Source organism: Pteronotus mesoamericanus, unplaced genomic scaffold (genome assembly GCF_021234165.1).
Source record: "Pteronotus mesoamericanus isolate MK-2021 breed Mesoamerican mustached bat unplaced genomic scaffold, CSHL_Meso_final contig_33, whole genome shotgun sequence".
Classification (NCBI taxonomy): domain Eukaryota; kingdom Metazoa; phylum Chordata; class Mammalia; order Chiroptera; family Mormoopidae; genus Pteronotus; species Pteronotus mesoamericanus.
The window spans coordinates 10,513,995-10,535,929 of record NW_026555135.1 but is presented as its reverse complement, the minus strand read 5'-3'; the positions used below and the strand labels follow the sequence as shown (position 1 = coordinate 10,535,929).

Below are 21,935 nucleotides of genomic sequence, written 5' to 3'. Positions count from 1 at the left end.
ATTCTGGATATAGAAGTAAGCTACACATTTGCTTATGCTGAGTTAAGTATCTGGAATATGGTTCAGTGTTAAGTGTTGATTCTTTTTAAATGTATTCATGTTCAATCAAGGTAAGAGAAATCAGGGTATTTTTTTAGTTCTGTTCCTTCAGAGACATTCTCTGGTTTTTACTAAAAATCCTGTGCCTTCACCTTGAGTAGAGTCACCAGCTAGAAAGTATTGAAACTAATCTCAAAAAAAGGAAGTCATTTACTTTTTAGTGATATAATTTTGTCTACAGAATTCATAGTGATGTCATTGTCTTGGTACAATCTTTAACTTCAAATGTCAACTACATAGTTATTTCCTTTGTTAACCTTGTTTGCCATGGTAATTTGTTTCCTTAGCTCTTCTGTAACCCAGATTGCCTGTGGCATTAACTATTGTCATAGTGGATGTAAATCAGAGTGCCTGCGTTTGTTTTAACCTTTTCTTTCTACAGTATGGAATGACTTCTGTATTACTATAATTGCAGTAGATTTATCACAGCATGTGGCTATGAAACTTTTGTAAATGTATTTTTAAACTCCCCTATAATCATATATAAATACAAAGTAATAGGATTAGAAAAGCATGAATTGGTAGGTATTTTAAATTTCATAGGAAAAACCAGTTGGGTGCATTTTTTTTATTCTGGGTCATCATTTGCTGGAAAAACAAATTTTTTAAATCTGAGGCGAAGAAATGCATGCATAGATCTGTGGAAGTAAAAGCATCAATAACGAATAATTACCCACTTTAGTAGGAAATTAGATTATACTTATTTTAATTGTTCTATCAACTTAAATCCATTTTCCATTTATTTTAAACAACTATTATAGTTAATTTAACAAAAAATCTTTTCATTTCAAATATAATTTCACAGGTGTTATTTTATAATTTACTATGCTACTATTCCTCCATTAACTAATCATTTATGTCATCTTAAGAGCACATAGCCCTATTCAATATTTATTCAATAAAAGCAAAAAGCTTAGTGAAATGGAGTATTTTTGATTATTTTCATATAGAGTCAAAAAATGTTTATCGTTGTTTTATCATAAAACAGGTGTGTAAGTTTTCAAAATTAGATTATTAGGTATGTGTAGTTAAAATTTTATTTTATTAAGCCAACTAAGTTACAGAAATTTACTGTTTTTACTAACAAAAGCATTTGATTTATATCTATCTTTCTGAGTAACTTGCATGTTAATTATTATTATAATTTAAAATTCAATAAAAATATATGCTACAAATATAATACTGAATGTATATTCAATCATATTCTGAGAAAGATTTTTATACCTTTAAAGATTCTATGTCATTCTTTTAAATGACCTAATAATGATTTTAATAACTGTTCTTGTTATCATCCCATAGCTTTATATAAATAAAAGTTTTATAAGCTATAATACAGTAAAATTTATCTCTCAAAATAGAAAATTGCCATGTGTAAAATGATTTGATATCCTGTACTATGTTATAAAAATAATAAAGTCAAAATGTATAGTCTTTTTTATTCTTAAGAAATATATGGGAATAATTCATTTTTCTTGTGTGACTAGCCTCACTGTTAGTTAATAATAGTAAGTGCCGAGAGCTGTGAAAATATGACAATGTAGCCAGAGGAAAAAAACAGGAATGGCTAGCATCTAGCTCCTTTTCCTTATCTTCTCTCTGAAATTATTACTTAAATGCCCAATACATCTTCTTCACGGCTCTTGTCTCAAAATTTGGGGAATTTATGAACAGTTTTACTTTTCATTGTGAAATGTCAAGAGTATCTAGGTCTCTACCCAAATGATTAGCAACACTTCTGTTCTCTCTGCTGGAGTAACAAGGACAACAACGATGAGTCCATAGGCTCAGCATGAGCAAGACTGCATTTGTGTTTTGCCAGGCCCACATAGGACCCTTTCACACCCTTCTGCCTGATTCCTATTGTGGCCAGTCATCCATTGTGAGCTGATTATCCGGGGAACAACAATTAAATGTACAGTCATGAAGTAGAACAAAACTAACAGCCACATGGGATTGACTCTAAGAACTTTGCCTCATTGGCGTTAATCAACAAGCTTTCTAATATGTAAAGAAGAACAAATCAATATAAGTAGAAACATTACTGTTATAATAAACTGAGGATTAAATTTTTTAGGCTGTTGAAATGTAGCTAATAGCATTTTCTTTAAAAAAAAAAAAAAAAAAAAAAAGCTTTTCTTTTTCTGTTTCTTCCCCATAGGTTTAGGCTTCAGTATTGCAGGAGGTGTGGGGAACCAACACATTCCTGGAGACAACAGCATTTATGTAACTAAAATTATAGATGGAGGAGCTGCACAAAAGGATGGGAGGTTGCAAGTAGGAGACAGACTACTAATGGTGAGTGTGGCTCGAGCAAAACTATGTGTATGTCTATAAAGTTCTTGTTTCCCAATATATGAATCTTAGTTGGTTCAGGCTACCATAACTGAATACCATAGACTAGGGGACTTAAACAACAGAAATATTTTCTCATAGTTCTGAAGCTGGGAAGTTCAAGATCAAGGTTCTGGCCCATTCAATTTCTGGTGAGGCCCCTCTTCCTGGTTTGCTGAGACATCTGTCTTCTCTGTGTGTCCTCACATAGCCTGTGCTCTGTGCTTGTGCTGTCCAGGGCCACCTGTCCTACTGGATCAGAGCGCCCCCCTCTTATCTCATTTAATTAATCACTTTAATTACCTCCTAAATACCCTGTCTCCAAATACAGTGATTTCGGCAATCAGAACTTCAAAATATGATTTGGTGGGAAGGGAATACAATTCACTCCATAGCAGTAACTGGGCAGAAATAGAAAAGAAGGAAGAGCAAATTTTGTGGTAAGAGATCTCAAAAGTACACACACAATTGTATCTGACTTGTTGACATTTTAAAAACAGGAATCTAAATTTTCACCAGTTTTCATAGATACACAAGGCACAGAGATTATATGTTGTTTTTCCAATGTAATCTGTCTCCTATTAGCAAGAGAGGCTCCTAGCCAGACTGCTAGAGAGGTGAACTTTGCATAACAAAGGGAACCACCCCATCTAGTTTATTGACAGGTACATTTCTGTGCGTCTCTGTGGTCCTTTGTTCATTCAGTATAGATGCATCCCCTAACTTCCAGGAATTCAAAAACTGAGCTTTGGCACATGTGTAAATGGATCCCTTCCTCCTCTCCCCTCAGACAACATTACAGCTATTATATTTGCCAGCTGCCCACATGCTTCAGGAGTCCTGGAAATGATTGATACCAACACATGGCCACACTTCCTAAGCCAGGGTTATGTGATAAACTAACATTAGACAATTATAAGTAGCAAAACATTGGGGATTTCACTTAATAAAACTGTTTTGTCTCCATTTACTCTTTTATATCAAATCTATAGGGTAATAATAAAATACTGAAAATCAAAAGAAGATATCTCTCAAGTAAGATAAGTATATCTAGTCATATCTAGTCTCATGTCTGCTTTTATAACATAGAGCCTCTATTGTACATATGCAAGGAGCTATTATCTCCAACACTTTCAAGGGAGATATTTGGGAAGGATCAATCTGTACAGTCTCAGCAGAATAGTAATTTCTAGGACATGTGCAAAGTTTGTAGGTTGAACTTCAATGTTCATTGTGCCCACTTCCTTGTTCTAGACAGCTGGTCTTTAGTTTCACTCTAATTTCATAGTTGTCAGTGACTTTTGTATTGAATTATTTAAGTGAGATCTTTATAATATTCTTGATATTTATTTGGTTTTACCTACTTTCCATGTGCTTTTAGAAGTGCTTTTCTATAGTATAAAATGTATTTCTCACAATGGCCTGTTTTACATAAGCAAAAGGAAACTGAGGTATAGAGAGATTTACTAATTTGGCATGGTCAAATTGTTAACAATAGACAGAACCGAGTTTCAAATCCAGACAATCTAGCTTATGTCCATGCTTGTAACCACTAAGCATAGTCTTTGCATTTGTTTCCTAGAATTTGTCAGTCCATTCTTTTCTTCTTTTAGTTTTCATTCAGTCATTCATTACTTGTTTTGTTTAACAAGCAATATATTGAGCACCTACAATTTCCCAAGCAATAGCCAGCACTCAGAAAGAAACTCTGGCAGGAGAAAATGTGTGGTCAAATTGGATGGGCAAAAAATGTAGCATAATGACTTTAGTCAAACTTGCAACTAAGAGTGTTTGGCTTTTTTACAACCTGAAGATACTATCATTTTCTTTTCTTTTTTTTAAACCACTTTATTGAGGTATAAGTGACATGTAAAAAAACTGGACACATTTAATCAATATAACTCCATGAGTATACACCCATGAAACCCTCTCTACCATTAAGGCCATAAATATATCCATCATCTCCCAAAGTTTTCCCTCATTCCTATAATTATTATTACCATTATTGTTGTTGTTGTTATTTAGTATGTGTGCTAAGAACACTTAACATGAGATCTAACCTCTGCAAATTTTAAGTATATAATACAGTATTGTTAGCTATAAGAACTATGCTGTGTAGTAGAACTACCATTTTCATTGTTAAGACTTTCTGAATTTTTTGTTTGTCTGTTTGCTTTGTTTTTGTTTTGTTTTTGTCTTTCATGTAAATGCTTGTCTTAGGAAGTTGTCTTTTGAACCAGAAAAGTGTTTTGGGGGTGTAAGACCTAAAAATTCATTAAGAATATCAACTTTGTTGACTTAGGAATGAAATAAACTGAGATACCCATCTTCTACATAGTGATATATTGGAATGAAAAGGACAGTTTCATTCTAAAGAATGACTGCCACAGATAGTTAATGATGGGACCCATGAATCATTGTTCTATGAGTTTGTTTATAGACCACTCCTCTGGTATTTCCACAACTGGTCCTATTGTTATGTCATTCTAGATGTTGTATGCTGATTTCTCAGGGTTCTATTTAAATTTCTAGCTTTATTTCAAATCCTTAAAACAAACTCAAAGTCTAAATAATTCTTTCAAAGGATATTCCAGGCATTATGCTATTATTTTATTACCATATTCTTGACATTTATTGTAGATACAATGATTTCACAAATAGCTGTGACATAATCCTTAAACTATTTTGAGTGTTAAAATAAAGAATAGCTTAAAAAATGAACTTTCAACAATAACCTCTTATGTAAGGAAAACATAATTACTACTTCCAAGGTAACTGTCAAGCTGAATTTGGAAATGAAAGAAAATTATTAATTTTATAATATTCTAAAAGAGAAATGACTGTGAGGGAGAGAATAGAGAAAAAAAATTATGGAAGCCACCCAAAAGACCAATTATCTTGCTTTAGCCAAAAAATATTTATTAATGCTCTCCCTCTATTGTTCCTTTCCACCTCCTCTTCCCTTTACTACCCTACATTCATGTCTTTTTTAGCTTCCTCATCTTCTACTCTCCTCCCCCAAAGGATGTATGAATAATTTAGCTTCTGTGATTTACCACCTGAACCACACTCTATTTTTTTCTCTAAAAAGCCATTTTTCCTTCTAAAGCAATTCACACCACTTCTTAGGAAAAATTTATCCTATATTATTCATTCATAGTTCTGTAAGTAAACTGATCTAAAATGAAACACCATTAATCTCTTTAGACTTTTGTGGCTGGATCACCGCACTTCAGAAAGTCTCCCATCTGCCCTGCAGTGAAAGCACTGACCTTATTATTATTATTATTTTCTTTTTAGAATCTTAGTAATAACCCTTCTAGTTTCTCAACTAAAATAGCTGAATTATACCATATATATTGGGTACTTTTTCCCCTAAGTAGTTCTTACAGGTCAGAATTGAAATGTTTCTCTTAGATATTATCTTATTCCAACTCTCTTTGGTACATCAGAATCCCACAGAAACGAAGGAAGCCGTCTCTCACCTCTTCTAAAACACTCTAAGGATGGAGAATTTATAGCCTCCTATAAGCTATTCAGTGGGTAATAACTATCATTATCAATTTTTCCTTAAAATTACATCAAAATATATTTACCTATACATTTCTTTCTTCTTTCATAGCTCTGTCCCTTGGAAAGGTGAATATTAATTTCTCTCACACGTTTATTTGAAAAATTCTATCTTGCTACTTCACTTCTCAGTCTTTTAAGATGTTTTACATATTTTCTCACACTTGTAGTAAATTTTACAACACATCTATTTATCTTCTCTAATTATATTACCCATTCAACAAAAGTAGTTTTTATTTCTTAGAATGTTATTCCCCCACCTGACCTTCATGTTTATTCTACTATAAGGAAAAATTATCCTTCCCGTCACCTACACAATAAGCCTCTTAGTGTTTCAAATACGGTGACTTTAATGTCATACCTCTCTTTGTTGTTTCAGAGGTCACCCAGGTGTTCTCTTTATCAAAAGAATAATTTAAAAAATTTTCCCTGCTGCTTGGCACTTCTCATTCACTAAAATTTTGTTCTGTTTATTCTATAATGACGTCTGGTTTTTGTGGATTGTGCCAGTAGCTTCATGTTGTAATCTCAGACTGAATATATCATCTCCTAGACCTGAACTTTAAGGGACAGATCATCAGAAGTTAATAGTATTAATAATTTTCAAATTCTTTCTCATTTTTTTATACACTAGTTTTTATTAAGCCCTACCAAGGAGATATAGAGAGCCACATATATTACAGAAACATGATATTATTCATGTTTTTCTACATAATACCAGAAACTTTGAATCCAGGGTCATGTGATAGTTTTCTCTATAGGGATAACATGAGATGTTAATTACCAAAGCTCATTGTCATATTGTGATTTAAACTTTATAATCTTAGTCTCTTTTTCCTCTAACCTCTGCTGACATTTGTGAAAAAAGTAAAGAAAAACAGTCAGTGAGAGAACTTGTACATCTTGTGCAGAGAATAAGTCTGTATGATTGTTTTTTTTACATTCTTCTTAAAGGAAAGCAGTAGACAAGGAAAGAGGTAACCCAGGCATTGAAGTTGAATGGAAAGACAATGGACCCAAAAATAGGATAAATGATTCAAGTCCCAGGCAAAGAGCACTAACTCTATCTAATTGACCTTGGACAAATCATAGACATCTTTGGTCTTCTGTTTTGGCCTGTTTACCATGACAGCATTGCCCTAATCACTGTGTATCAGGTATATTTTAAAATACTAGCCTCATTACTTCCTCTGTCACATGAAAAGGGTCTGTGGTTAAATAAATTTGGGAAGTTCTACAACCTGTATCTCACCTATTTTATAGACTCTCAATGAACTTTAGTATATTAAAGGGTCTGTGAAGTCCTGAAGCCAAGAAACTAATTTAACTTTGATTAATACTAAAATTTCCAATGTATTTTATTGTGGAACTGTTCTTCTCTTGGATTTTTACTCTTTATTTTATTTTAATTTGTTTTCAATTACAGTTTATTTTCAATATTATTTTGTTTTAGTTCCAGGTGCACAGCATAGTCGTTAGGTAATCAAACACTTTCCACAGTGTTCCCCCTATATTTCCAGTGCCCGTCTGGTCCCATTGATTAGACCAACCTTAGACGAGAGCCAGAAGCTGTACTCTCTCTGCACATGGCTCCATCTTTCCTACCTCAACACACTGCTTCGGTCTTGAAAAGCTCTATCACCTCCAGCATCCCCCACAGCCTTCACTCCAATACTTGAGAGAGGGATAGGACAGCCCTGACTCTTACTCTTCTTTTCCAGAAAAGAAAGTTGGAACTCAGAGAAGGCAAAAGAGTTTCAAATATTACTCCACTACTAGACTGTGAAATCAGAGTCAGACCTAGATATCCATGTCCTAAAACCACATTCATTTCACCAGTTTACTCAACCTTTCTGGTTCTCAATCCAGGTTACACATTTTAATATTGTGGTAAGTTTTTGAACTCTGTGGATCCCCAGGTTTCAATCAACCCTTAATAATCACATCAGAATCCCTGGGGTAGGAGCCACACTTCATTTTTTTTTTAATTTTCTAAATTTTTCCAAATGATTCCCATTTGCATCCAGTTGAAGAACCACAGTCCTACCTTTACTTAGCCACATCCAAGCCCACTCTGCTGCCACCGCATTGCCTCTCCTGAGGGTGACTTTGGGGGTAATGCTCATTCCAGCAAGTGGGTACAGCATCATTTAGCAATTTCCAGCAATGGGCTGGCAAGCATTTACAAGTAGTTCACCCTTAAAACTCTGTCCCCTGCAGTTAGACTCACCTCAGAAACACGAGGGAAAAACTCTGGACCATTATTTCTTGGACTTCCTTCTAATTTCTCTCAAATATAATAAAATTACAATGCAATGCCATCAAAGTGATATTTTATGTAAGGTTGAAAGCATACCACTATATTGTTGTTGTTGTTTTCTTGCTTATATACAGTTTAATGACCCTGCTTGTAGAACTTGCTCATAGTAATATATTGATGCCTACTACAGAGTGGTGGTTTTAAAATTCTTTTAATAACATACCCCATCCATAAAACACAGAAAGCTGCCTTTAATATATGTATATTTCTCTACTTTAAACTGCATACCTCTATAGCTATACTAATATATTATGCACATTATAAAAAATATATAAAATAGAAAGAAGAAGATCAATTTGATAAATATTAATAAAAGTTCAAATATTTCTTTCTGCACCCAGCGAGTTCCCAGGGGTTCCTGCTATACTGACCACTGCTATAGAGGAAGCTGGAGTCAGTCAACACATCACTGTCATTACCTCTCTCTCTCTGTCTCTATGAAGTAAGATTAAGAAATGTATCAATACTTAATGTAGGGGAAAGAAATTCACACTGTTGAAGCTTTCATTTTGTCCCTTGTAAGCTGGTGTAACCTGGAGCTCACATTCTGTACCAGCCTTTCATCCTGATGTCCTTTGCCTGACACAGAGTGACTGTCCAATCATTGTGTGTTGTTGGTTGAATGACCTTCATTCCCTATCCTTTCTTCTCTGATTCAACATAAATGCGTCATTCCCCCTAAAAAATAGGGAATGTTTGATCATTTTTCCTTTGGTTTGCAACATTGTTATTTTTAACTTATTTAGCCTATTATTTCAACATGTATTAAGTATTTAATATGTACAGTGTACCAGCTGGAAGTTTGCGAAGATGAAAACGATTTAATCACTGCCCTTGAGAAGGCCAGTCTCTGAGGTGGGAAGAGGCACAACAGGATGATGTGCTGTGGAAAGGGGTTTTCATTTTCACAGAAAGAACATGAACAGGAAGAAACTATTTCCAGTAGCAGGATCAGCAGAAGCATTATGTCTGACTGTGATATTTGATTATTATTTTTATACTGATTTATACTATACAGTCTTTTTTAAGTTCATGGTATCATTCCTCTCTTGTAAACATAAATAAATCAGCATTGTCCACATTTTACCTATAAGAAAATTAGTGCTCAGTAAATATGTATACTGACCAAAATTCTAGGAATGAAAATCAGATCTGATTCTACATTCAAAATTACTCTCATTATACCAAGTTTACTTCATTTCTAGAAACATCTAAAGTTAAAATATGGCTAATTATTTTAAATATATTGAAGTCAATTCACTGAGCATGAAAGTCACCTTCCCTCTTTCCCATTCCGGTTTCCATCACTCATGAGACTTTTCTGTGTGTGTTTCATAATGAAGCCACCGCATTTAGTTTATGTTCTTTCTCATTTAAACTTTTTGTTCATGTTCATTTTAAAAAATAGAGTTAATTTGATTTTAGCAATACTGAATACATGCTCATTGCTGAAAAGAAAAATAAGAAAATATTTATTATTCAAAGCTAACCATTAATGGTGTTTCTTATTTATTTATAGTTATTTTAAAAATCAATTTTATTATGAGAATTAATTTCAATGTGCTGCAGAGATATTAGTCCGGCTTATGCATATTTCTTTTCATATCATTGACATTACTATCTTAGATTGGTCCCCTTTTTAATTTATCTTACAATCTAGTGATCAATGACTTTGTCTCCTTTTGAAAAAATTAAGTTTGGAGTTTGCCATTTTTTCAGTGTCTCTAGAGTCTCACGTTTCCTCATAGTATGTCTCAGGTACCTTCCACGTCCCTAATCACTTCCCAGTTTGCCCACCGCATGCGTGTCCCCAAGTGAACATGGACAGATCAGCGTCTCGCCATCAGTTCTTTGCTCACTTCCTCCTTATCAACATTCTCTTATGCCACCACGCCTTCCATCTTTGTAACATCACACTCATTTAAATTCTCACCACACTTGCCATGTTCCCTTCTTGCAAGTCCCCTGGCACCTCTTCCTTCAGCTGGTGCGCCCTCTTTTATCTGCCTTGCCCTCAGATTCAGTGCTCCCGCTTCTATTTGAGCAAATGAGTCATTTCACCTGCAACCTTTCTTTCTTGGCCTCAGTCCATGTCCTATGGCATACGCCCTAATGGACATACAGCCAGGCTGCATATATTCCCCCCGCCCCCATGTAGCAAACACACACACTTCATGGAAATACTTCATTCAAATGCACATGATTTTTTTTTTTTTCTGAAACCAGGCCAGTTGCTCAGTGTTCACCATTATAGGCAGATACTGGGTGCAAAAGAAAATAGAAAAAAGACAATAAAAAACAATGACAAGAGCAACTAGCCAATCAGTATAATGTCCCTTCTCTCTCTGTACAATCAGCTGCAGCTGTAGGCCCTTTATCTTGAGAGTTCATAGGATAAAGCACACACGTAATTAACCCAAATAAACCCACTTTCATGAAAAAAATTTGAAGACTTCAGCACAAAAGAGCACTTTTTGGTTCAGATCCTGTACTATTCTGAATTTTAGAAAAAAATACAGAAGCCTCATCAACAGTACCCTAATTAAACTCATCAGTTCACAGATGTTTACAGGAAAATGTTCAGCAAAAAATTTCACCAAGAATTTCTATTTCCTGGGAAGAGAGATGGATGATGACAATAGTAATACTAATAAGAACTACCATTAATAAATACTTCAGTGTGCCTGTCACTCTATATAGGGCAATACATTTAAATCCATAACACTTTGAGGCACTGATTACTATCATACCTATTTTACAAATGTCAAAACTGAGGCTAAGAAGGTGAAATAAGTTTCCCAAGGTCACACAGCTAGAAAGTGCCAGGACCAGGACTCAGATCCTGGTCTGCATGACTCAAAAGCATTTACTCTTAAAGGCTACATCCTGTTGCCAATATCACAACCACTCTTTCCATGACTAAAATCTGTAAATTTTCCAAAACTTCTTTGTCACAAATAGGAACAGACTGACCTACCACTATTTTAAACTACCATTATTCCCCTCAATATCTACTCTTTCCACACTCCTCATCTCTACCCAGTCCTCAATTTCTGCTTTCTGGTCTTAAGATTTTCTTTGTGGTCTGTTAGCAAAGTCATTCTCAGAAAACATGCTTGAAGGTAACATTTTTTAGATTGTTTCACTGCCCACCTTAAAAATGGCAAAAATGCAATCAAATAAGAACTGCGTGCATCTCTTTTTCACGGATACTCTAATGAGCTGTGTTCTTTCCATACCCTGGGGAGAGAGACCATAGACCCTTTCAAAAACAAAGCCCCTATGCCACTTTTAATCCAATCCAGTTGGTTTCTAGTCTTTGGGATTTTTATCCCTTGATTTACCATCTAGTCTTTGTTACATCAATAAAGTCCTTTTCAATTCTGTATTATCAATATAGGCATTTCTGAGGCCTGTGGTCAAAATATCCAGCCTCAGATCATCATTTTTTTAAAAGAGAAAATGCCCACTTCAATATATATTTTAAACTATTGTATATGGGCATCAGTTATAAATAGTCATTATCTAGGTATAAATGGTACTATCCTAAAATAAGTGATCAAATATATAAGAAGGTTTTAAAGAGACAGATATATCAAGCTATGTTCCATTTCATTTATTTATCTTTTAACTTTGTCAGTATGTTTGGATGATGCAATATAGTCACCACTGTATTAAGCAAGAAGTATAATGATTAGTCAGGCTTATATAACACTTAAGAATTTGTTACTTCTATATGTAAACTTGGAAGGAGACTCTGTTCTTTTCAAGGGAGAAAGAATAGATGATGTAAGCCCTGGGTTTCAATGAACCAACACTCAAGGGCAATCTCATTTTCCTTTTTCAGGAGGATTGTAATCCATCTTCTGATGGCTTTGCCATCTGAGGACTGTGTGGCCTCTTTGTTGCAAGCTGACCTCTTTAAACATCAGTTTTCCTCATCTGTAAAATGGGCCTAATTATTGATGCTTAGCTCATTGAACTAGAACCAGGATCATGTATATGATTTATGTCAAAACATATACATGGTACACCACAAACATATGACATGTAGGTGTTAAAGAAATACTGGCTCTTACTATGATTGCTCTTATTTTTCTTATTTCTCTATTATATAAGGGTTGCCATGATCAACTGTGTTTCCCATGCCTGTAGTCCCTTTAGGTTCTCACTTTTTGCATGGGTCTATTCTATTTATTCCGTAAACAACTGTGTTCCTAAAATGTTTTAGAATGTGAGTTTCAGGGAACCCAGGACCTTGTTTATATGGAAGAAGGAATATAGATGAGTAGTTGAAGTGTGGTCTCTGAAGCCAAACTGAGTAGCTTTTAATTCTGCCTCTGCCACATATTAGGTCAATGACTTTGGGAAGGTTATTTAGCCTCTAGGAGACATGCGTTTCTCATCTGTAAAATGAAGATAATTATAGTAGCTACCTCATAGACATTTGTGAGGTTTGATTGTGTTAACATATGTAAAATAATTTAGAATAGTGCCTGACATATAATACAGGCTATATAAGTGTCTACTCTAATTATCATTCTTATTGTTTACTGCTATATCTCTAATACATAAAACAGTGACTGACACATAATAGGTATTCAATAAACATTTGATCAATGAATGAACAAGTGCTAGACTTTGGAAAAACAAGAGTTTAAGAGAATGTTTCTCATCTAGAAAAAAAACCCAAAAGGAACATATAGAGGCTTGCAGCTTGCTGGAGAGTTCACAGTCAGCACTCATACCCGTGAGTCAGGCTCAGTTCCCTCCAGTTCCCAGGGTCTCTACCTTGGGCGACACCAGAGAATTAACTAGCACATGGAAATTATATATAACAACATGAGGCCAGAAAAAAAAAAAAAGACAATACTGAAAGGTATTTTGTGACTAATATGCTAATTAGTACAGAGAATATATAGGAGTCCACTGTTGGCACATTTATTTTAATTCTACATTATTTCAGCAGAAACTAACTAAAGAATCATGTCATAATAAAATAGTAGCCAAATAAGAATAACCCAGATATTTAAATACTTCCTGAATATTTTAAAACCATTTACAAGATGTGCTGGCAAGATCTGCTGCAGTGCCACACCATGGAGTGATTGCTGCGCTTGTGTCCTGGGCTTTCCTGTCCAATAAAGGAAGGGCAGTTGCTGTTAAAGTCGATGGTAGTAGGAGACCCTTGAACTTGTTCACCTGCAAAGCTCTAGGTCCCAATATTAGCACTCTTTCCATAAAAAAGTGACTCACGCTAAATGGGACATTTTTATGAAAATGATTTTTAAAGTGAAAAAAACCAAGTTTGGCAAAGCTGTAGGAATATAGGGGCTTCCCTACAGATGCTATAAGAGTAAACTGGTTTCTGTTTCCAGAAAACACTTTGGGAATATGTATCAGCAGTGTTATAATATATATGCGTGCAGCCTGGTCCAGCAATTCTACTTGTATAATTTATCCTGAAGGAATCATCAAAGTTGTGCACAAATATAGAAAAGGTTTACTGCAACATTACTTAGTAGAAAAAATTAGAAACAAACTAAACATGTTTCAGTAAGAGATTATTTAAATCATTATGTTATAGCCATGAAAAACAATGCTCTGTAGAAAACAAAAGTTATGTTGTTGAAGTACATTAAAGATATGGACAAAGGTTCCTCTAGATTTAAAGAGCAGATTCCAAGTCAATGTGTATAATATGGTCAGAGCTATTTAAAGGAATATATCCAAATAGGGAGATTATGGAAAAGTTTTATTTTTTTATAGTTCAGTGAATATGCAGTACTTTTGTAATCACAAAAACAATAGCATAATAAGAAAGATATTTGACCACTGTTTTCCTTTTTCCACAAAGAGTATTCTGCTTGCCATTATAATGTATTGCTTCATCACACAGAAAGGAAGGAACGTTGTTTTTTAAGCAACTGAACCTTATCTGCTTTGGCTAATGCCGTTAATCCATCTGTTCTGTCAAAGTATGATATAGATACTGAATCATAATCATTGCAATTTAATCTTTAAATAAGGTTATAACTCTATGTACCTTCTTGCTTGAGGATTTCTCTTCACTTGCATATATTTGACTCTAATTCTGAATTTTTTTTTCACCTTTCAGGTAAACAACTACAGTTTAGAAGAAGTAACACATGAAGAAGCAGTAGCAATATTGAAGAATACATCAGATGTAGTTTATCTAAAAGTTGGCAAACCTACCACCATTTATATGACTGATCCTTATGGTCCACCTGATATTACTCACTGTAAGTACCACACTCAGTGTCATCAGATAGCATGCCAGGATTATGAAACTGGAATTCTACAAAACTTGGCAAAGTCCTATGCTTGCACCTTCACATTTGTTAAGCCTGTGGAAATATTTTAGAGAGATCCTGCGCTTTATTCCTTGGTTGCCTTATAGGGTTATACCTAGTGTTTTGAAGGTAAGACACCCTGATGATTTGGTAGGCCCACCACTATGGAAAGGCTTAATAAGGTATGTTGTAGACAGTATGATTATAATAACACAGAGGCAACACATTTTAGGAGCTATTTCTCAAGGACGTTGTACTGCCCGTGTTTTCTTCTCTTAGTAGGTCAAGAATCTTATCTAAGGTACTGTCTTCAGGGACCGGATTTAGAAGCAATTCATTTTTTGATTGAGTTTAAGGAACAATTTTGTTGACATCAGTAAGTTTTCTCATTCTGAGCATTTGAGAAGCCAGTCGTAAGGCTGGGAACTCAGAATGTCTTCAGGACCTGCCATTAACAAGTACTATAGTCTTAAGCAAGTCATTTAACCTCTTTTAGATCTAAATGTTTCTCTTGTGAGAAATGTAAAGGTCAAATAATTTTGTTACCTGCCCATTACATTAGCTATTGCTTTTCTTAATGGTGAGTCTAAAAGGATTTGCCCCAAAATATGTCTTTTTTTCAGGCAGGCAGTATACTGAGATTAATCTTACCTTAGGATATGAAAGAACTTGAACCTCATAGTTTTCCAAACTGGATGAATTTAGAAAAATCAACCTTGAGACTCTGTGAGCCCTTCATTAAGGGATATGAGGTCAATGTCAAAGAGAGAGAAAAGAGAAAACAAAACTTGCTGTTCAAATCAAGAAATACATATTGAGAACTTTAATAAATACAAAACACCTTGTAAGGTAATACATGGGATACAAAGGCGATACAACCACAGCCTTCATTGGAAGGAAGACTAATTCAGATGTATAAACAGCAGCAACATGTGGCAAAATGAAAGGAGGTATATGCCAGGAAAGAGGTAAAAAGATATGTCGTTTGAGCACAAAGGAGATATCACCTGTCTCTGGAAGATCAAAAAATCTTTATGCAAAAGGTGGCATTTGAATTTTATCCTGAAGAATGGATGAGATTTCACTATCAGAGATAGGCCAGGAGGCAGAAATTGTTTTACAGTGGAAAATTAATACAGTGTAATAAAGGTACAGATGTTGAGAAGAAATGGCTTTGTTTGAGGACCATAGGACATGTGTAAGGGAGATTTGAAATTGACCAATCTTGTAAGACAGGTGAAAAGGAGAGTTAATATTCAATACTATCATGGCAATGAAAGGCATTTAAGCTAGGGGAAAAAAAGTGATCAGAGCTGGAATTCTCAATATATAAAATGGAGAGGGCAGAGGGCAGGAGACCCAGTTAGGAGGGGTTTTTAGTCTCCCAAAAGGGAGAGGAATTAGGGTGGAAGAATAGAAAAGAAAGGCCAGAATTCTTAGCCTTTCTGAGATGTGAGTACCCCGTATTTTGGGATTAAAGTCTATACAAAAACTTGTTTCTAGGAGCCTTCTACTTTTGATGATTGGATATCAATTATGTAAGAAGAATGTGCAATTAGAAAGATAACATTTTTATTCCAATAGAAAATTAATCATCATTCTGAAAGATATGTGTGCTGAATCTCTCCTCCCATTCTTCTCTTCACCTAATTATACTAACTGGGCTTACAGATGTAACTGCTATTCCACCTTTCCGATCCTAAAGGTCACTATGTGCTTGTACATATCAAATGCAAACAAAGAGCAACTCCCCCCTCATGGAGGATAAGAAAATCCTTGGCATGTAGCAAAGCCTTTCTATTTTTAACAAAGCTACAGTAGGACACATTAAATCACCTACATAATAAGTTTTCTTTTCTCTTTTTTCACCTCATAGCTTATTCTCCACCAATGGAAAACCATCTACTTTCTGGCAACAATGGCACTTTAGAATATAAAACCTCCCTGCCACCCATCTCTCCAGGAAGGTACTCACCAATTCCAAAGCACATGCTTGTTGAAGATGATTACACCAGGTCAGATATGCTTGTTGGTTAATTGGGTTTGTGATCATTACCAGGAAGAAATTGCATTTGCCTAATGTGTCATCTGTTACATTGGGGCTAACTGATATTTCTGAGCACCATTCAAACTTATAATAGTCTTGCTTCCAATGGAAATGTGCAAGTACTTGTAAACATGTGTCATTGTTCTCTGTTAAGAAATGTGTGTGTGTGTGTTTGTGAGTGTTCAAATGTGTGTGTGTGAGTGTTCAAGATATTTGAAATAAAAATATCAAATATGGCATATCTGGTGAACGGAAGAAAACACTCGTGCTTGACTCTAAATCCCACTGTGCGCAACCAACACCTCCCATGATTCAACGGAGTCAGAAAGTCAACCAGGCCTCCCTCTAGTGCAATAACTACAGGTGGAATGGAAAGGAATGAAATTAACTTCAAGTGGTTTGAATTTAATAAATCATGATAATACCCCAGGGGGAACAGGACAAGATTTTAGAACAGAGCACAGAATCATGATGTTAATCATAAAAAGTAAAACCATGTTTAGACAGGAAGCCTCTGAAAAAAAGCCAAGTCTGACGATTCACAGAGAAGACCATTCTTTAATCATTTCTATTAAGGATTCACTAAATATTGGATATTTAGAAAATTAATAAATGCATGGGTTGATAAAGACTAAAAAATGTACACTTTTTTCTTTTATATCTCTAAATAGTTTTGTTCCAAAGTAATCTATGCTCGTTGCATTTGGCGAACGAATGCAAAGATATTCAAAAAAAAAACTCCCCCTCCAATCTCCCTCCAGGGCAACTACTCTTGATGTTCCCACCGTGACATCCTGGCATAAACCATTGTCTATACAAACCCCTAAAATGCATTCTCAGATATAGAGGGGACTCAACATTGTTTTCACAAAATAAGTTCATATGTAACACATTGCTCTGCAAGTTGCTTTTCTCAGTGAACAATACTTTTTCCCAAAATGAGATTACATATAGATATGTACACTTTTTTCTGAAACTGTTGGTGTGTAAAAATACTGGAGATGAACCCTTTTGATTTAATATTCTGACTATTTAATGAAGCCTTTCGTCAGCCGTTAAAAATAGAGGAGACTTCCTGCCTTTAAGTTTCCTCACTGATACCTGTGCATGCCTTGGTCTTTTCATTTCTTTGCTATTTATTTTTAAATGATTAAGCATTTTCCATTTATCTTGCAGTTTCAGGTTTGCTGAAGTAGGTTGTTACATCTATAACCAAGCAATGGAATGTCGAGATGCTGTCAATGTGCATCTTGCGGTGTAAATCAAATAGAAACTTATCCCTGTGATGACCTATTTAATCTCTATATTCTTTATTGAGATGAGGGCTGCAGCAAAGATAATAATCGTCATGGCATCTAAAGAATTGTGTAAATAGAGGCACCTTTATTCCCCAGGGTAATTAATGATCTATTTGTTCTCCACCTATCTCTAATATTTAATATGATTTTAATTTGAAATATTTTATCTCACTAGACCCCTTAGTGAATTAACATTATTAAACTACATCCAGAATCCATACCCTTTGTGAGCTGTTTTCCATACACTAGCCTTTTAATTCTCCCAAAAACACAGGAAGGAGGGCTGTCACTCCCATTTTAGAGATGTAGAAATTGAAGCTCAAAGACATTAAGGAACTTGCTCATTATCACATAGCTTTTAAATAGAAAAAACTAGATACCCAACCTGCTTTAAAATCCTGGCTAGAAAGAAACATTTTAACTTGCTGCTCATTTTTAAAAGGAATGACTACTCATATAAAACTCTACTCATTGTAGAAATATGTGGCCAGAAAGGGACTCGAGTTCTGGTACTCTCTAAAGACAAATGTATTGAGGTTGAGACCTACTTCTGCCTCTGGCTCACTGTGTGACACCGCGCACATCATCCAGCCACTGAAAGCCTCAGTTTCTTCTTCAGTATAATGGGAATAGTAATCGCAACACCTCAACAGGTTGTTGTAATAATTAAATGACACAATCCATGTAAATGACTTATAAGAGTGCCTAACAAAATGAATATTAAATGAATGTTATCTATTTACTATAGCTATATTTACTAGAATTCTTAATCCACTTAAGATGTCCTATATAATATTTTAAATGGTGCCCCAGGAAGAGAGTCCATTTCTTCCTAAAACGATATACTTTAATATCTTACTTCTTGCCCCACCTCCTCCCTTGTTCTCTGGCAAGACAATCTCACTTATAACTCCGCAAAAATCTTCTGCATGGCTGGTGCCTGGCAAACCTGTGAAGTAAGTTCTATCAGTACACACCCCCCGCTACCCTCACCAGGGCTGTGTCCTCTCGCTGGTGCTCTGTGCTGTGGGCATCGTCATGGACCTCAGAGGTAGTTGCTCCGAGGCAAATTCATGCTTCATTCATAAATATTTATTGAATACTTACTCGTAGACAGTGTGCACTACCCTAGGAAGGCAAAATTAAATGAGAAAAAAATCTCTAAGACCTATCAAATTGGGACAAAAATATATTTAAACCGGTAGGTCCCCTAATGCCTGTTTACCTGAAAATGCAGACCCCCTCCATGAAGTTTCCATAAAGCTTAATCTATTAATTGTTTTAACCCTGAGATTTTATATTTTGGTATCAAATGCCATTTTTGTGTAGTGGTTTATTATACCCTTACTTAGAAAGTTAAAAGTTGGCAACTTTACATCAGTCCTCACCTTTTTAAAGGTCTGTAAAACCCAAACAGGAGCATGGGAACTACTAACAGAAACAAGCAGAACCAGATTGGCTCCTTGAAGTGCTCTCATGCTGCCCTAGCAGAGTTCCATAGGAGGCATTTAGTAAATACTTATAAGCGATTTTGGGTTTTACTCGAATGTCTCAAGAACAGCCTCTGGCATTAGAGAAAGTTTGCAGGTGGAGATAAGTCTGGAGTTTGAGCCTGAAAAAGCATGCAGGCCTCCACCAGGAGCGAAGGGATCAGGAGGCCCTGTGTGGCAGGGACAGCACAGGCGCACTCAGGGAGGAGGTGACACAGAATCACATGGAAGCAACTATTACCTTGAAATGCAAGGCTCATCAATGAAATAGCACCTTCCTTAAATTATCTTTATATTCCTACCCTTTCTCTCAACCTAATTGTAAAATCAAAAATACATGAGGAAGTAAAAACAAAAAGATTGCTTCTATGCACTATTAACACTGAGTGCTTTAATGTATATTATTGCCTCTATAACATATAGAATAGTCTTATTCTTGATTTTTTACAGAGAACAAAATTAATTTAAGTCATTACTTCATATTACACAGCAAACAAATAGCAGAAGCAAAATTTGAATTCCAATTGGTCTGTCTTCAGAGGCCTTATCTACAGATCCCTACTCCCTAATCTCGTGCAGTTTCTTTCCATATAGAGAAATGTGGACAAGGAGGACTGGGTTTATATCAGGAGACTGAGTTTATATCAAGGAAACTGAATTCTAATCCTCATCCTACTATTTGCTACCTAGATGACCCTGAACAAGTCATTTAATCTCTCAGAGTTTAGATTTTCTCATCTATGAATCTGAATGAAGGGTCATCTAAATCCCTGATGCAATTGTGAAGTCTTCATGGGGCAATATGTGTGAGAGTTGTCATCTTTGTGAAAGTTGTCATCTTTCGGGGACTACATAAAATTATTATTTAATAGTAAAATTACTCATGTGTTATAGTAACTCATATTTGAGGCCTAGTGTGTATATTCCTAAAATAATAAATAAAGGCGATTAAAACTGGAAAAGCTGGTGTTGGTGCTGCCTGTCACCCACCAGACCCAAAAAGAGGAGACAGGGATTGAACCTTTAAGGGCGCTTTATTCAGATGGCCGGCAATCTGCGAAGACTGCAGGCAATCTAACAGACTGTCTTAAATTCTGTTTTGAACTGCTCCGTTCTATAAGAAGGGTAGGTAAGGGTTTTGGAATCCAGGGAAAAAGTTAATCAGATAAAAGCTGCAGCAGTCTGTATCTGTGCCCTGGGTGGTGGAGGTCTTACCCTGGAGCTCAGCGGCTCAGGCACCAGCTTGATTGCCTGCAGTCCCCCTGAGGCACAAAGGTGGGGCTGCTTATCCTCTCCTGGAGTCAAGGGGGGTCATACCTTCAGTTCCTGAAACAGTAGCTTTTCACAGACATGGCTTACTAAGCTTCTTAGCTGTGACCTGAAACTAAAACTTTTCCAACATTTGAGTCCCCCATCACAATGAATCTATAATGATGGGATTTAGACTGATGGGGAAACATTTCTGTGGAAACAGGACCTTCAATAACCATATCAAGTTGACAGCCTTTTATTCCATATGTTCATAATACCTTGTCGTAAGAAATATTTCTCTGTTTTCTTGATTCGTATTCATTTTGTTGGGAAATATAAGAAGTTTTAAAAGAATTTTGATTGAAATGACTTAGCTGGAATTTTTAAATAAATCTCTTTCTTACTGTTTAAGGAAATGTATATGTGAGTAAACTAGGAAATTTTGTTTTTCCATTGATTTATGAAAGGGAGCATAAACAAAAGGCCTTGGGTAAAATTCTTTTAGCAGAAAGCCAATTGAGTCCCTGTAAATCAAAGTGATGTAAGTACTATGGTCTTCGATTTTTGGAAAAGAAAGCTATTACAATGATGCTGAGATGGTTTTTTGGCACAAGGAATTATAGACTATCACAGTTGGAAGGGCGATAGATGAATATAGAGTCTAATCTCCCTCCATTCGGTGTGTAAGAAACATTAGGTCCAGCATGATTTGTTAGCTCTCCTAAGTCTCATAGCTTGTAAGAGGTAGAATCAGATTTAGAATCCATGTCTTAAGATAGATACCCAACCTAGCACACTTTCTATTTTTCTAAGCTGATGCTCACTTTTCTTTTTTTTTTTTTTGGAGAGGGGGCCAGCAAGAAGGATGGAGTAAAAAGGTAACAATCACAAAAAGATACAATCAGTCAATTAATCAATCAGTGATCATCCATAAGTAGTGCCCACTTTGTATAGTACCTACAAATATGGATTCCACCTCTTGTGAGCCAAGTCTTCCCTGGTCACCCAAGAGAGATACAAGTCACACAGTCTCCCCGTCTGGCTAAATATTCTCAGGATATACAAATAAATCATAGATACAAAATGGCACCAAAAAATAAGGGATGCAAAGTAAAACTACTCTTTCAAGATATGGGGACAATTTCCTAAGTTATGAATGTGATAAATGTCATTATGAAAACCAGGATCCTAAACCATGGTTGTGATTGATATATT

General features: G+C 35.4%; 1 protein-coding gene across 7 annotated transcripts in view; it reads left to right on the top strand.

Annotated features, from left to right (window-relative positions):
• The window catches only part of DLG2 (discs large MAGUK scaffold protein 2), an 839,012-nt gene that overhangs the window by 358,399 nt on the left and 458,678 nt on the right, over positions 1-21,935 (top strand). For all 7 annotated transcript variants that reach the window (XM_054576362.1, XM_054576359.1, XM_054576358.1 and 4 more), the window contains exons 6-8: positions 2,258-2,394; positions 14,439-14,583; positions 16,511-16,649. In XM_054576362.1, the coding sequence (XP_054432337.1) occupies positions 2,258-2,394; positions 14,439-14,583; positions 16,511-16,649 (421 nt within the window). The remainder of the gene's footprint in view (positions 1-2,257; positions 2,395-14,438; positions 14,584-16,510; positions 16,650-21,935) is intronic.